General features: G+C 41.7%; 1 protein-coding gene across 1 annotated transcript in view; it reads right to left on the bottom strand.

Moving 5' to 3' along the window:
- The window catches only part of slc7a5 (solute carrier family 7 member 5), a 26,439-nt gene extending 11,053 nt beyond the window's left edge, over positions 1–15,386 (bottom strand). Inside the window, exons 1-3 of the mRNA XM_080438157.1 lie at positions 14,580–15,386; positions 10,779–10,904; positions 142–247 (exon numbers count right to left, since the gene is read on the bottom strand). Coding sequence (XP_080294283.1) covers positions 142–247; positions 10,779–10,904; positions 14,580–15,168 — 821 coding nt within the window. The 5' untranslated portion in view covers positions 15,169–15,386. The remainder of the gene's footprint in view (positions 1–141; positions 248–10,778; positions 10,905–14,579) is intronic.
- Between the last annotated feature and the right edge of the window lie 267 nt (positions 15,387–15,653).

Raw genomic sequence — 15,653 nt, 5'->3', positions numbered from 1 at the left:
AAATGATCAGAGCCCTGATCAGCAGATCAAAAACGCTGGATATTTAAGGCTTCATTTGATTAATCTGAACAATATTGAAGTGTAAGCATGCTGTATGGTGGGTTGTTGCCATCAGAACATGCATTTGCTGAGTGTCCTCACCAGCCACCATAGGCAAATAGACCGCTGTAGAGGGCCAGACCAATGTTGCCAAAGTCATAGTTTGAACCCTTGAAGGAATTCTCTGGAAGGAGATCCGGTGTATCACCTATTAGAAAAGAGAGAAAGAGAGAAAGAGAGAGGGAGAGAGAGAGGGCAAAAGGAGTGAGACATTTTTCAAGTTTTATAAGTCCCCATCTCCATCTGGCATCTGCATCAATATTTGTCTGCGCCTGTTCAGGATCAATGTAGAACACTCAATCAAACAACGGTGGGTACGCGCACACACAAACACACACAAACACACACAAAATGTCTCCTGGGGAAAACAAACAGATTAAATCCGTCCCAGGACGTGCCTCTGTAAGAAGCTGTGATATTAAAAAGGAGCTAGACAGAGAGGGCCAATAACTAGCCCAGACTGTAGTAATACCATGGAAGTCTGCCTGAGCCCTGGATCAACCAGCACACAGACACACATATAAAGGCAAGACTCTAGAGGAGCAGAGTGACAGGGGAATAACAATGAAAACAGCAATGTTTCCGACGACCGCTATGTCCATATATGGGACCGACCGACTGCAAACTTGGCGAGGAGTGGACCTGATCAGGTCTGATCAGCGGATCCGCAAATCCCCATATATGAAGTACGCAGACGTCATCAATATGACGTCATAGATGGGCTTGCCTCCATATTTGGGCATGCCTGACACGGAACTCCATATATGGGCATATAAGGGACTCAGACAGACCTTGCAATGCAACACGTTTTGAGCTTGTAGATTGGCTGTTTTAAAATAAAAAGATGTAGGGCTATTTTTGTATGTTCGAGCTGACAAGTTTGGGAACCGCTGTTCGATATGGCTGAACCGCTGTTCGATATGGCTGACCCCTCTGAGAGTTGCAAGAGACAAAGGGCCTAAGAGGTTTGACACATGCTGCGTCCACCTGCCTGATCTGAGGTTCTGGTCAGGCAACAGGAAGGAAGGTTCTTAGATAAGGACCTGTGATCAAGTGGGGGGGTCCATTGGGATGTGTGCTGCATTCCTGACGTAGCTGCTCCCCCACAACACACAACACACAACACGTGACGCACGAGCACAGCCGCATATACACGTGCACGCACACACACGCTTGCATTCTCAGACTCAAAGACGGTTGCTAAATCAACAGCTCTGGGATGTGTTGGTACTGGGAGGGTCACCGATTAGCCACAAGCCACCCCGAAAGCGTGGGAAACGCCCGGATCAACACTGCACTTCTCTCACCCGTCTGTCTCTCACACTGCCTGTCTGTCTTTCACAGAGGGTGTGCTATACAGTATATACTAGGCTAGCCCCTCAACACGCCACTTAGCTGATCTCTCTTTTACTGTATGTCTCTGTAAAATGCCGTCCTAACGAGACAGAGAGACAGGCGAGGCAGACAACCACCAACCACATTATCTTCCTTTATATCTTTCATTTACCCACTACTCTGGCATGCTCTGGCCTACATACCAGCTTACTAGGGGAGCTGCACTGGGGGTCTGTAGGATTTAAAAAATGTATGTCTCTTTTACCATTGCTCCAGAACATTTTCAAAGGTGGGACCTAGGCCCAGACAACAAATTTCCTTTGACATTCCTTACTTTTTAGGGGCTTTTAGAGCTAAAAAAAGTTGAGAACCCTTGCACACACCAGAACTCATGTGACCGTCACCCCTCCGCACACACACACACACACAAGGCCGAAATGACTCCACGCCACGCATAAAATACATCCCTTCCTCCCACATCTCTTCTTCCCCTCCCCAGCACCATATTTGGCCCCCTAGTGCCTCCCGGTGCTGTCCTTCTCAGTAGCTGAGCTTGAATATTTGGAAACTCTTTTTCTTTTAGTTGCTTGTAGATCTCATTGATGAAACTGTATGAGTTTAAGCTTTAGACTCATATGACTGAACGTCTGCTTAAACTTCTAATGTTGCACTCTGAATCTATTCAAATAAAAAGTAAAGTGGCAAAGTCGAGGTTGGCGATTGAAGGACAGGAGGCTGTGGACTCTAATCTTGTATTTCCTGTTCTCGGTCAACTGAATGTGTTTAGCTTTTATTGCCCCCCTCCCTATTCTTTTACCTCCCACCCAACCCCACAGTACCTTTCTATGCATCAAATTGCCCTGGGCAAGTCTACTCAGATCAACTGATTGTGAAAACAGTGTCAGGCAGTTGAAAGCACTACACACACACACACACACACACACACACACACACACACACACACACACACACACACACACACACACACACCTCTACCCACATTGTGTTCACACCCTCAGGTAATTACATATTTTGAATGTTGATAAACTTGTCAGTATTGCATAATAATCCATCTTTGAAATACTTGAAACACTTATTTTATCTATTTACTTTTTTCTTAGATATTGAATCTTCAGGGATTTAATTCCCTGCACCACAACCGAGACAAAGCAAGTGGCATGTGCACTGTGGGTGTTGCCTTCTACTTACTGTATGTTGTTTGTTTTCATGCCAACAGAGATGGCTGCTACAGCCAATGAGATGAGAGAGGTGGCAGGCATATAGCCAATCAAAAGCCCCTTAGATGAGTCATATGACAGACTGTACGCCACGTGGCAGTGGTGTTCTTCTAAGCCACAGTAATCTGGAGTATCACATATAAACAACTATTAGACTCACTGAACTTCCACTCTACTAAAAAGAGGACTGCTTTTAAGGATTTAAGTACACCCAAACTAAAGACAATGAACACAGGGTCTCCTGTTACTGTTATTAGGATACTGATTAGTTGACATAACTCTTCATTGTCCTGCTCGAGAGCTAAACAAATATCAGATTCACTGTGCATTGTATTCGCCTAAGACACTGGCTTTATGTGCATTACAGCGGAGTACACGAAAGGCAGATCAGATCGGGGGTACTTAGTTCACTCAAGTAAAACAGGAGGACTAGTTGACAACATTTATGCTTCACTAACAGCAATTAGGCACACTGACAGAAGTGAAGTGGGGGGCTTAAAGACTACAGATTATATGGAGTAAGCTAAAAAATAATAAAAAAAATTAACTAGAGAAGTTATCAGGCCATAGGTCAAGTAATTACTGATCCATTTTGTCCATTTTAGACAGCATTTAACCTGTTTAGAATTTGTTTAGAGACAGGAATTAGATAGTGGCTGTGTGTAAGGATAAGCACTTGTTTGTGTGTTTGCTGCACCTTGCTTTAAATAAATGATTGAGATATTCTGTTACAACCAGAGAGATAGGTGGCGTATTAGCATGAATGACACGAGAGAGAGAGAGACAGAGCGAGAGAGAGAGAGAGACAAAGAGAGAGAGAGACTCAAAGATGATTGGACCCAGGTAGGTTCAGAGAGGGCGAGGGCCTACTTTAAAAAAGTGATCAGTCCGGCAGCCAGGATTATTATTGGTGCTAATCAGATTACACCGGTCTCTAATCTGAGCCGCTAACACAGCCAACAGCTCAACCCAATTGTACTGGATGTCAACGGACCTAATGTACAACACAGTCCCACAGTCGCGTATTTTCAAAGCGTGTTTATTTTAATGATCAATCAATCGATTGTGTTACGGCTTGGATCAAAACAAATTTTCAATGTTTTAAAGAAGAAAAATGTATTTTTATCATATTTCTCTTTATATCAATGCTATATTATCATTAAAAACGTAGTGTTTTGCCAATCATTTAGGTGCCCCCTTGCAATATCCTCATGGCCCACAGGTTGAGAAACAGCGTGTTAAGTGAAACACTAGTTTAGGACAAAGGACACTAAACGGCTGAGAGATGACGAGGGTGTGACTGTGAGCACATGGTTATTATCTCTGTTGGCCACAGATAGGTGGGACGTCTGGCCCAGAGCTACAGAACTCCCTGCAGGATCACAGTTAAGCAGTAACGTTACTATTGGTGGAGGGCTGTGCATAGCGATTTACATGAAGACTTAAAATAGCAACCAACATGTCTGCTACACAAATGATATACTGCATTTTCCATGTCTCCTTTTAGGTGGTGTATGGTTAGCGATGTTGCCAGATTCTGCGAGAGAAATAAGCAACCAGGTCGATGAAAACAAGCCCATGTGGAATCTTTTTAAAACATTTTAACAACACAAATCTGGTACGGGGGTCCCTGGCACAAAATATTTTCAGATGGGGGTCCGTGGACAAATAGATTCATTCATTTGGGGGGTCCTTGGCATGAAAATGGTTGAGAACCACTGCATTAAACAACACTAGGAAACGATATTTACAAGCAACTTCACAGAAAAACAAGCCCAAAGTCACTTATAATAAGCGGACATGGCAACACTGATGGTTAGCTGGGTGGCATAGGAGGCTTGGCCTGGAACCAAACGCAGGATACACTACAAAGCTGGCTATACCACGTGTGTACCAAACCACACCAGACCAGTTACAGTAAAACTACACAGTTGTTTCAAATTACAGGAAAACAGGAAGCAATTTACCATGCGACATCATGCATATAGTATACTGTATGTTCCATACAACATGTACTACTAAATTGCTGTATGGAACTTTCAAATGATTACCGGGGATACAAACATGAAGTTAATGTGCAGTCATTACCAACATCATCATCCCCATGTCAACCTCTTCTAAAAAATACACCAAAATGAGTCAAATCTAACCAAAATGGAGAAAGAACTCCCCCTCACCAACTGGGGCACAATGGCCACACACCAACTTCCAAGCATCAGCCTATAATGAATCAGTGAATTGGTCCTGTAGTAGAGTGAATGAATGAGTTATGTGAGAATGTGGTCGATCCTAGCCATTTTTTACAAATAGCAAACATTTTTAACCCATTCAAACCGGGAAGTCATTTTTTATTTTAGCTATATTTTTTACCACTAAAACTTTAACCATTATTTTATACTTTGGCTATTCAAAAATAGCAGATATACAAGCTCATAGCGCGTCACTTCGTGCTATGAGCTTGTAGATTAGCTATATTTGAATATTTTTTAAATGCGAACATTTTTAACTAAAATCTTTGCTTCTGGGGGTCCCTGGAACAAAATATTTTGAGATGGGGATCCGCGGCCAAATAAATATCATTTTGGGAGTCCTTGACATGAAAACGTTTGAGCACTACTGATGTAGCGACATACGTTTTTCAGAAAACTGTTTGACATTTCAGTGGCATTTCAGACATTTGTAGAATCAGCCTCAGGTCTTAATGGGTTAAGTCACATGCATATAGCCAAACCAACACTGCTCACAGGATAATTGGTCTCCCACCCACCACACCCAACCTCACAGAACTAAACAATCGCACGGACGCACACATTGCAATTTCAGTAGAACAGGACATCACACTAGGGGTGCAACATTTATAATCAATTTAACTGATTATAAAAAATTTAAAGATTACATATATTTTAGGGAAATTTTAAATTTTGTTGTTTTATTCTAAGATTTTTTTAAAAATGGCTAAAATAGCCAATCTACAAGCTAGCTAGCATGACAGCATGACAATTGCACAACTAAGTATAAAATAGGGCTTGAGCAATTAATCGACTAATCGAAAAAAAAATCTGTGATCTCTCCCATCTCTCTGGTTGTCATTTTTCTTATATACTGTATACATCTTGACGAATCGACGCAAAACAATTACCCCAACAAATTGTTTTACTCTCTAATTGTTTCCATCCAGTTTTAGCCTCGAAGGCTTGCAGATTGTAAGCAGCCTCTAGTTGAGCTAAACGTTTCGAGACTGACTTGTGAGTCTATTCATTCTCTACTTCTCCTACTGGAGTCCACCTCCAGCTCCAAACAATCCCAGTCAGTGTTGGTGGGTCTCGTCACCCACCAGTAAGCCAATGTGAGACCCTAACCTCTGACCTCAACACAAACGGTGAGTTGGTGCTTACCGCCCTACAACTTTGCTTGCTCCCTGGATCAGCCCACTTGGGGTCACATGATTATAAGTAATCTCTTTGGCAAAAATGTGCCTTTTGTGACTACAGTTAACTTTGGTCAAAAATAAATAGATAAATACAAAATACAAAAGCATTTAACATCTCAACCTTATATTTGAACTGAAATATTCAGGCTGGGACATGCACAAAGGGACACTTTGTCAATGAGTCCATTCTTACCCATCATATCACTTTGCCGAGCACCAGCAACATGGTACGAGTTTATACATTTTTTTTGTTGCAGATGTTCAAGCATCACTGAAGACTGTTTCAGAATGTGACTGATGGCCAGAATGTTGATGGTCAAAGCAATGGTCAAAGGGCAAGGGTTAAAGGGCCAAAGATAGGGTCAGAGCTCCAGACAGAGACAACACACATAGATGTGAGTGTCAGACAGGTTACTGGTCTGGTCACCAGCCTGATTGGTTGCACATCATGTATTGCACCAAAAATAGCAGATCTACAAGCTCACAATGCTATTTCGATGCAACACATTGTGAGCTTGTAGATCGGCTATTTTCAGTGTGAGACTCCAGCACACAATTGGAGTCTCAGGCGTTACTCTCTATAATCGCACCTCAGTCTAGGCCAGTGGTTCCCAAATGGACTGCCGAGGCATACTGGTACTATTTTGGCTATTTTTGAACATTTCTTAAAGTATGTAATAGGGCTTAACTTAAGTGGTTAAACTTTTTAGTAAATAAAAATTAACGTTGAACATTAAAATAAACAGGTGTTGTAGAGGCTATATTGAATACAGGCGTGCCTTGAGATTTTGACTTGCCTTTTAGTGTGCCAGTCTTGAGCACAAAAGAAAAACATTTTCTTAAGAAAATAAAACAATTATTCACTAATAATACCCTAACAATGGTATTGTAATCTAGAGCTAGAGTAGGCTTTTTTAAAGCCACTAACATGTATGCCTTCTTTGTGCTGTTGAAGCGACCAAATTCTACAAAGGAATTTGGTGAGGCATTTTAATCTTGTCACAACCAAACTTTAGATACTGAATGAGATTTTTATATAAAGTATAAATATGGCTTTAGCCTTTAGGCCGCTCGCTCTTCTTCTGAAAAATATGGCAACGGACAACCTCTGTGTAGACAGGAAGGAACAGCCATAGGAACACAGCAGGTCTTGGCACACAGACAGGCACACACACACACACACACACACACACACACACTAACACACACACACACACACACACACACACACACACACACACACACACACACTAACACACACCAGGGGGGAGTATAAGCCTTTGAAGACCCAGTGTTACCTGGTTAACATGGAGTTTTATTTCCTGTAGTTTTTTCTCTACGGAGCAGAAGGTCACTGTGTCACCTAACTGCAGATCACAGCTGTTACAAGCATCTGTTTAATTTCTGAGACATAAACCCATTCAACCCAGAATTCCAGGCTGAGACAACTTTGGCAGAAGTCGATGCACGTGCTGACAAAGGACCAGTACTCTAGAACAGCGGTCCCCTACTACCAGGCCACAGACCGCTAAAGGTCTGGTTCGCACGGAAACAAATTGTTTTGTTTGTGTGGATGTTGCGTGTGTGGACATTCAAGTTACAAGAGGTCAAGTTCAAGTGCCACGAGGTCAGGTAAGTTCCACGCAAGAGTTTTCCCGGTACCATTGGAACTAACACCAATAATTGAAAATTATTTTGGCATTACTTTTCAAATTACTGAAATCATTACTGTAGATTGTTGAAAATACCAACGTACTAACTAGTAATCAACTCTGAATGCTTGCTATAGAATCATCTCTAGACTTTATAATGGTCTGACTTCAGGAAATAAAAGTACACAATACATTGTATATTAAGGAAAGGTGGGAAAGGGAGGGTAACTTTCCTATTGTATAAACAACAATGGGAGACTACCTGCTCCTACATCCCGAGCCTGTGTTTATTCTGGGCTGGAGAAATGAAAAACCTTGTTATAGGTTTTTCATTTCTCCAGCCCAGAATAAACACAGGCTCGGGATGTTGGAGACAGTGTGGATCAGATAATGCTAATCATTTTCATATATTTTGGGGTTGCCCTCCAATTTCTTCATTTTGACAGGGGGTTCACAAGTGTATGGAGGATATTTCAAATATAGATAAACCATTCACATTTCACAGTAATCTACTCGGTCGCCCCCTCAGTTGACTTAGCATTTCAAAACCTACAATCAGACTTTCATTTAATCCAACAGGCCCTTATCAATCTGAAACTCCCATTAAATCCCGGTAAAACAAAATACATGGTCTTCTCAAGAAAACAAAATGCTACTCCAACTTTCAATAATATAACCACTATAGAGGGGACTCCTATTGAAAGAGTCTCCAGCTACAAATATCTAGGCATATGGATAGATGACAAACTATCCTTCAAAACTCACATTTCAGAACTCATCACAAAACTAAAACCAAAATTAGCATTTCTCTACAGAAACAAAGCTTGCTTTGACTCCAACGGTAAAAAACAGTTAATTCAAGCCACAATTTTATCAGTTCTAGATTACGGCGATATTATTTACATGCATTCTGCTCCCTCATTACTAAAGCCACTTGATGCAGTCTACCACTCAGCCCTCCGGTTTATAACTGGAGATGGGTTTCTTACCCATCACTGCAGACTTTATGAAAAGGTCGGTTGGCCATCTTTGGCTATAAGACGAGAACAGCACTGTACTATCTATATCTACAAAGCCTTACTCAAGAAATTACCCAACTATCTTAACAGCCTATTAGAACCCAAAGTTGGCCATCACCACACCCGTTCTCAGGATTACTTTATTTTAGAAATTCCCTCTGCTAATTCTGAACTGGGTAAGACAGCCTTTCGTTACTATGGCCCTCACATGTGGAACTCTCTACAATCGGTTCTAAAATTGGAAAACCTGATCTCACTTGATCGCTTTAAATTACTTATGAGAAATACGCTGAGCTCTAACTGTACTTGTACACTCTGAAATGTTTATTATCCTGTAATGTAATGTAATGTATTGTAATATATTGTGTTTAAATTGTATGCTTGTACACTGTAATCAGGGCGTCATTGGAAAAGAGAGCTGGCTCTCAATTGTCCTTCCTGAATAAATAAAGGTGAAAGAAAGAAAGATTTGAAACATTATACTTTAAAGTAGATTGGGAATTTAGTGCACGCAAAGAGAAAAGTATGAAAATGGCTAAAACCAGAGAGATACCAACCGTGGATGAATGGATGGAAATAATATATGAAATCTTGGTAATGGAGAGGTTGACATTCTCCCTGAGGCTTCAAAAAGAGAAGTTTGCCAAATATTGGACATTTTTGATTGAGTATGTGAACCCATCGAGACCATATTATTTAGTCTGAATGTTAATTGGATAGGAAGTACCCACTGTCACGTTTGTGTATTGTTTGGTTTGCAGTGCATTTGCTGTGCATGTTGCACACCAATTGTGCATATTGTAAGAAATGGGGATATTGTATGTGCAATGATGGACCAGAGGAAACAATAAGGACTTCCAAAGAGAGACTGAAAAAGTGATAATTAGGATTGTTGAATTACAAAAAAACTAAAACATTTCTGAATGGGAATGAAAAGCAAATACAAATAAGAGGAAGAGGATCTCTTTATTTGTAACTTGTGTTTTTCTTAAAACCCATTAAGACCTGAGGCCTACAAATGCCTTCTAAATCAGCAGTTATCACACTTTCAAGATGTTTAAAAAATGTAAAGAAAATAGCTGATGTACAAGCTCGCAGCGCTGCACGAAGTGACACACTATGAGCTTGTAGATCTGCTATTTTTGAATACCCACGGCAAAAATCTAAAATCACAATTATGCTTTCCCGGTTTCAATGGGTTTAAGTTTGGCCAGTCGCATTTGTCTGTCTGTCTGTCTATTTGTCTGTCTGTCAGACAAACATGGACCAACACAACTAGGTCCAATTACATACCGGGTTTAGCTTTGCTCTTCCTTCTGCTTCCAGTACAGTATACAGTACCTTCATTGAAGCAAAAGTACTTAAGAAACGGTGTGCCTCGATTTGCACATCGACCATTTCATTCAGTAAATGTGCATACACTCATGTGCTTCTCTCGTCCTTTGTGCACCTACCATCTCTTAAAGCTAATGAACGGATTTACCAAAGAATAGAGCATTTCATTTGGGTCCTTGTGAAATGTTGCTGTCCCGCCTTCCTGCCTCTGGCTAAACTTTAATTGTGGTTAGGCTGGATTCCAGGTACTAACCAAGGTAATCCACTCAATTCCACTCTCTGAATCAATAAAGAAAAGAGACTTGGTTGTGATAAGGTTGAGCCAGGATGAGCTTACAATGCAAGATTTTGATTAGATTTGACCTACTTAGGCGGTGAACCCTAATTTAAGGTGACTAGGTTTGGTTTGTGTTTTTGTTGCGGTGCTACTGCTTATATAAATGGATATAAATGGTTCTTCATGAGTTAATTGAGTCTTATTTCGATTGCCTTTGCATCAAACAAGAACCTAAAATAAATAAACTAACAAACAAATGTAAAACATCCGGCCCACCATTTTTTGTTTTAGTTTTTATTGAAACCTCAATAGAGGGCTAAAATCAAATAAATAAACCTATACATTTTGAGATGTTGACTGAATTTGTGTACAGTATGTGTGCGTGTTACCTACCTTTGCCAATTTGGACAAAGCCAATGATGATGATGAGTCCAAGAGCCAGGAGCTTGGCAGCAGCAAAAAAGTCCTGAACTCGAGTGGCCGCCTTCACACTGTAGCAGTTTATGAAGGTCAACGTCACTGCAGACACAGAGATGTAGAAGGAGATCAGAGACAAACACTGCAACAGATTGTGGATAGTGGGGACAATCAAAAGGAAACTTTTGCAGGTGTACGGTAAGGCTGCTGGTGGATTTACCACACACGTGCTAATGTTTTGACAAATATCTCTTTACACTGACTCATCTGGTTACACCACAGACACTGTTTATCATACTGAAACTACCTACACTTTCATGATTGGCCTCAAGGTTATACAGGAAATATGAGGAGAGACGCCCTTAACACAATAACAATTGTTTTGTTTTTTTCGAGGCAATTGAACCCAAAATATCATTTCTGCTGGGTACTGAAAAGAAAAAAACTTTTTTTTAGTGGGTAGGTCCACATTTCTACGAGTACCTTTTGCCCACGTAATTTCAATGAGGTGTTCCGTTGCCCAGAGCCCTAGTTGTTTTTTTTGTGCATGTTGTTTTGGAACTGATAGGTGGCTACCAGCACACAGGGACAGGAGGAGAGCTCACCGAAACATAAACCCATTCTTGAGGGAATAATAGGTCTCCCTCCCGCCCTCTTTCTCACTCTCTCACACACACACACACACACACACACACACACACACACACACACACACACACACACACACACACACACACACACACACACACACACACACACACACACACACACACACACACGTCAAGCCGGCTCCTATCCCAGGCCCCCATTAAAAGTGATTAACTAAAGCAGCAGGTCCCTTTAAAGCTCCTAAATCAGGCTAGGGCCACAATAGAGACGAAACACAGCACAATGAGACTCTGTGTAAAGCGACAGAGAGAGAGAGACAGTACAGTAGAGGCCTCATCTGGGCTGGGCACACACACATACTGGCATGCCAACACAAGACCACGGGTACACTCACACACTCAAGTTCACATGCACACATTTCACGCACAAACATGTTAATTCTAGAACATGCACATGCTGAGAACACGCATGAACTGAGACACACACACACATACTCACACAGTGATGCGACGACCCTAATTACAATTAGTTCACAGAAGTGGGTCAATGGAACAATAACGTGTGGACTGAATACTTTAAAATCACATAAATATTAATTGTACACATAAGTTGACACGTAATTATGTTAAATACAGGCATTTTCCCTTTAGCTGTACATTCACACTGTTGGGCTGACCTCAATGGCCTGATAAAAGATGAATGGACTGGGGAGGTGCGTGTGCGTACGCTCGTGCACGTTTTTGTAGAATTAACTCTTTGCCCTCTTAGCCCCCATGACCCTGACCAACTGGCTAGACCACCACACACACACACACACACACACACACACACACACACACACACACACACACACACACACACACACACACACACACACACACACACACACACACACACACACACACACACACACACACACACACACACACACACACACACACACACACACACACACCTGGGTGGTCATGTCATGTGGTCCAAGTCAGAGACATATGCAGTTCTCAGTCACTCTGAGGATTAGGGAGTTGCATTGCACCACACACATTCTGGCTGTCCCTGAAAAGCATTTGTAGTAGGGCTGGGTGATATGTCTTCCAACGATCATTTGAAATCAAAATAGGGAGGATTTTTGAAAATAGCAGATCTATTTACGCCACTCTTGTACAACAAAGTATAATACAGGATTAAGTGGTTAATCATATTAATCAATTTAGTTGATTATAAAAAATGTATTCTAATTTTTGATTTGTCGATTCATGAAGTCGGTTATTGGTTCTAAATATCGGTTTCAATATATTTTCGGATAATTGCTCAGCCCTACACTGTTGTAAGGAATGCAGCTCCCCAGCAGAAAAAAAAACGGGTAGTGAGTTAAGGAAGTGGGAGGGCAAAAGAAAGAAACTGAGAGTGTAGGACAGAATTGGTGGGGCACAACAACACACATCACAATATGTTGTGAAAAAGGAGCCAAAAACACCTGCCACCTGCTGTTATTGACTAGTAGAGAAAGAGTGAGACATCAGGGTGCAGAATCATAATAAGAGTCATAGGGACATATTTGTAGCAACTATTAATTATTTTCTCAGTGATGATTATTCTGTCAATTGCTTTTTCAATTAAGCAAATAATCAAAAAGGATATTTTTGGATTAAAACAATATTTGAATATAGGATTTTTATTAAATTGATTAGTCCGATTAACTGTTGCATCCTACTGTATTTAAAGACATGCACAAACAGTGTCGGATTTCCTTTATTTCTGTGTATTGTGTGTGTATTCAACTGAATAATTAATATATATAATATATTATAATTAATAATAATCTGATATACAGAAATCCCCCAATTGATTAATAATGGACTGCCCGCTCCCACAAAGCTTAAAGATGCATTTCAGTAAGTGATATTTTTTGTTTTTGTTACAATAAGTTTTAACTGTTAAATAGCTCTATATTCTGATAGAAATCATTGCTATATATAGAGTGTTTGTTCAGTCTCTCCAGCTCTTTAGCAAACAGAAAATGCATTTTCAGGTCGGTAGACCCATTGTATCCAATCAGGAGAGAGAACTCATGCAGGATAAGATATTGAGGATAAAGAAGTGATTAAACAAAAAAAGTAAGCAGTACTGTAACACTGTCAAATTGAAGCTGATAAATGGGTTCCTCTCTCCTGATTGGATGAAATTGGCAACCCCTGAATGGATGAATGTAGGACAGTTAATGACTAAAACAATTAACAAAACAATGATTGTGTTTATATGAGAAGCTACACTTCATATCACACAAATTTCACTAGCAAAAGAAAAAAGAACAAATCCCCCTTAAAAAAATATTATAACATTTTTATAATCTATTAACTATTGCAGACCTTCAACTAAGCAGGCTTAATTCTAAGGACAATAAATAATTATACTACCGTATTACCGATATAATAATTTTATAATAATCCATAATGATATTATTATTCATATTAGCTCAATGTTTTGTTCATTGTATGTTCTCTAGTCCAGTGGATGTCATTTGATAAAGTATGGCACGTGGTGGTGAAGAGATTTGGTGATGATGAAATAATACGGCATCTTTTCACCACTGCTTTAGCCTGAAGCCTGTGTGTGAGTCAGAGTGAGTAACACACCCTTCCTCTTTCTCTTTGAGAGCACATGTGCGCTTTACTGCGGAAAGGCAAGCTATTACCTATAGATAGTTAGTTTGTATGTTGGCCCTCGGCCTCTCATCAAATAATATATTAACCTAAGGCCAATTTGTGTGCTTGTTCTAGTGGATACTGTGGCTACAACTCTACCGGTTAAGCCAGTGGCTCCCAAACAGTGGGTCGGGACCCATTTGTGGGTCGTGGGTACATTTTTATTGGTAGTTAGTAAATATCCCCCTTTATTTATTTTTATTAAAAAATATATATATATAATTTTTTTTTCTACAAGCTCAAGATCTGCTATTTCCACTAGTTTGGATCACGGGGAGACATTACATTTCTCTTTTGGGTCTTGAGCTAAAAAGTTTGGGAACTACTGGGTTAAGCCACACACACACACACACACACACACACACACACACACACACACACACACACCATTGCATCAGCTTGGCATGCATGGCATCATGCAATCCATCCATGCATGCATGGTTTATGCGTTCACACAACTTACGGATGCAGAGACAGGCTACCAACTTGACGCCACTCTCCGGCGACGTGCACTCAGAGAATATGGGCTTGAGGAGGTATGTGGCGAACACATAGGCCACGATGTACTGCGAGGACGGCCGGATGATGAGCAGCTCGATCCACAGCTTGAGGAACGCCGGCAGCGGGCCGTAGACCTCCAGGATGTACGCGTAGTCCCCGCCCGACTTGGTGATGGTGGTCCCCAGCTCCGCGTAGCACAGGGCTCCTATCGTGGAGAACACGCCGCACACCGACCACACGATCAGGGACAGACCCACCGAGCCGGCTTCCTTCACCACGCCGGTCGGCGTGACGAAGATGCCCGAGCCGATGATGGTACCCACGATGATGGCGCACCCGTTGGTCAGGGTGATGGTCCTCTTCAGCGTCACCCCTTTCTCTTCCCCCGCGCCGTCCTGGCTCTTTAGCTCGCTCCCTGCCACCCCGGAGTCCCCGTTCTCCCCTCCTCCTCCTCCTCCTCCGGCGGCCGGGAGGAGCATCCTCTCCGTGACCTGCCGGTCTTCCTCCCGGTCCACCGAGGTGTTGGAGTTCCGTTTCTTTAAATTCGACATGGTCGCTGTTCTTTCCCTGTGTCTCTCACCCTTTCCTGTCCTTTCCTTTCCCCTCTCGGATAATAAATCTTTGTAGCCTTGCTACGATTTCTGTCACCACTTGGTTTTCTTTCTGTCCGTGTGAGTGATGCCGGGCGGTCAGGCTGAAACACGCGGAGTACTTGGCATTGGCCGTGTTCTCTTCGGGGTCCACGCTCTGTTCTGTGTGTGTACAAAGGAATCGAGGAAAAGGCGTGAGGATGATGACCCTCCTCCTCCACTCGGCGTCACAACATTATAATCCGCCCCACATGGCGAGGCTTCCTTCCATCTCCACTCACAGACACACTGGGTGGAGTTCTCTAGACCCCATCGTCCGGACGCACAAAGCACCGTGACTGGCTAGTTGGTTTAACAACGTTGAACTTGAAATGGAGTGTCTGTCAACAGCTCAATAATAGCTCTACCCTGGAACCAACGGCACATAGCCACATACCGTTTTGGAA

This window comes from Gymnoscopelus braueri (assembly GCF_963280865.1).
Source record: "Gymnoscopelus braueri genome assembly, chromosome: 9".
NCBI lineage: Eukaryota > Metazoa > Chordata > Actinopteri > Myctophiformes > Myctophidae > Gymnoscopelus > Gymnoscopelus braueri.
Note: the sequence above shows the minus strand (reverse complement) of the source record. Positions and strands in the feature narration are given on the sequence as shown.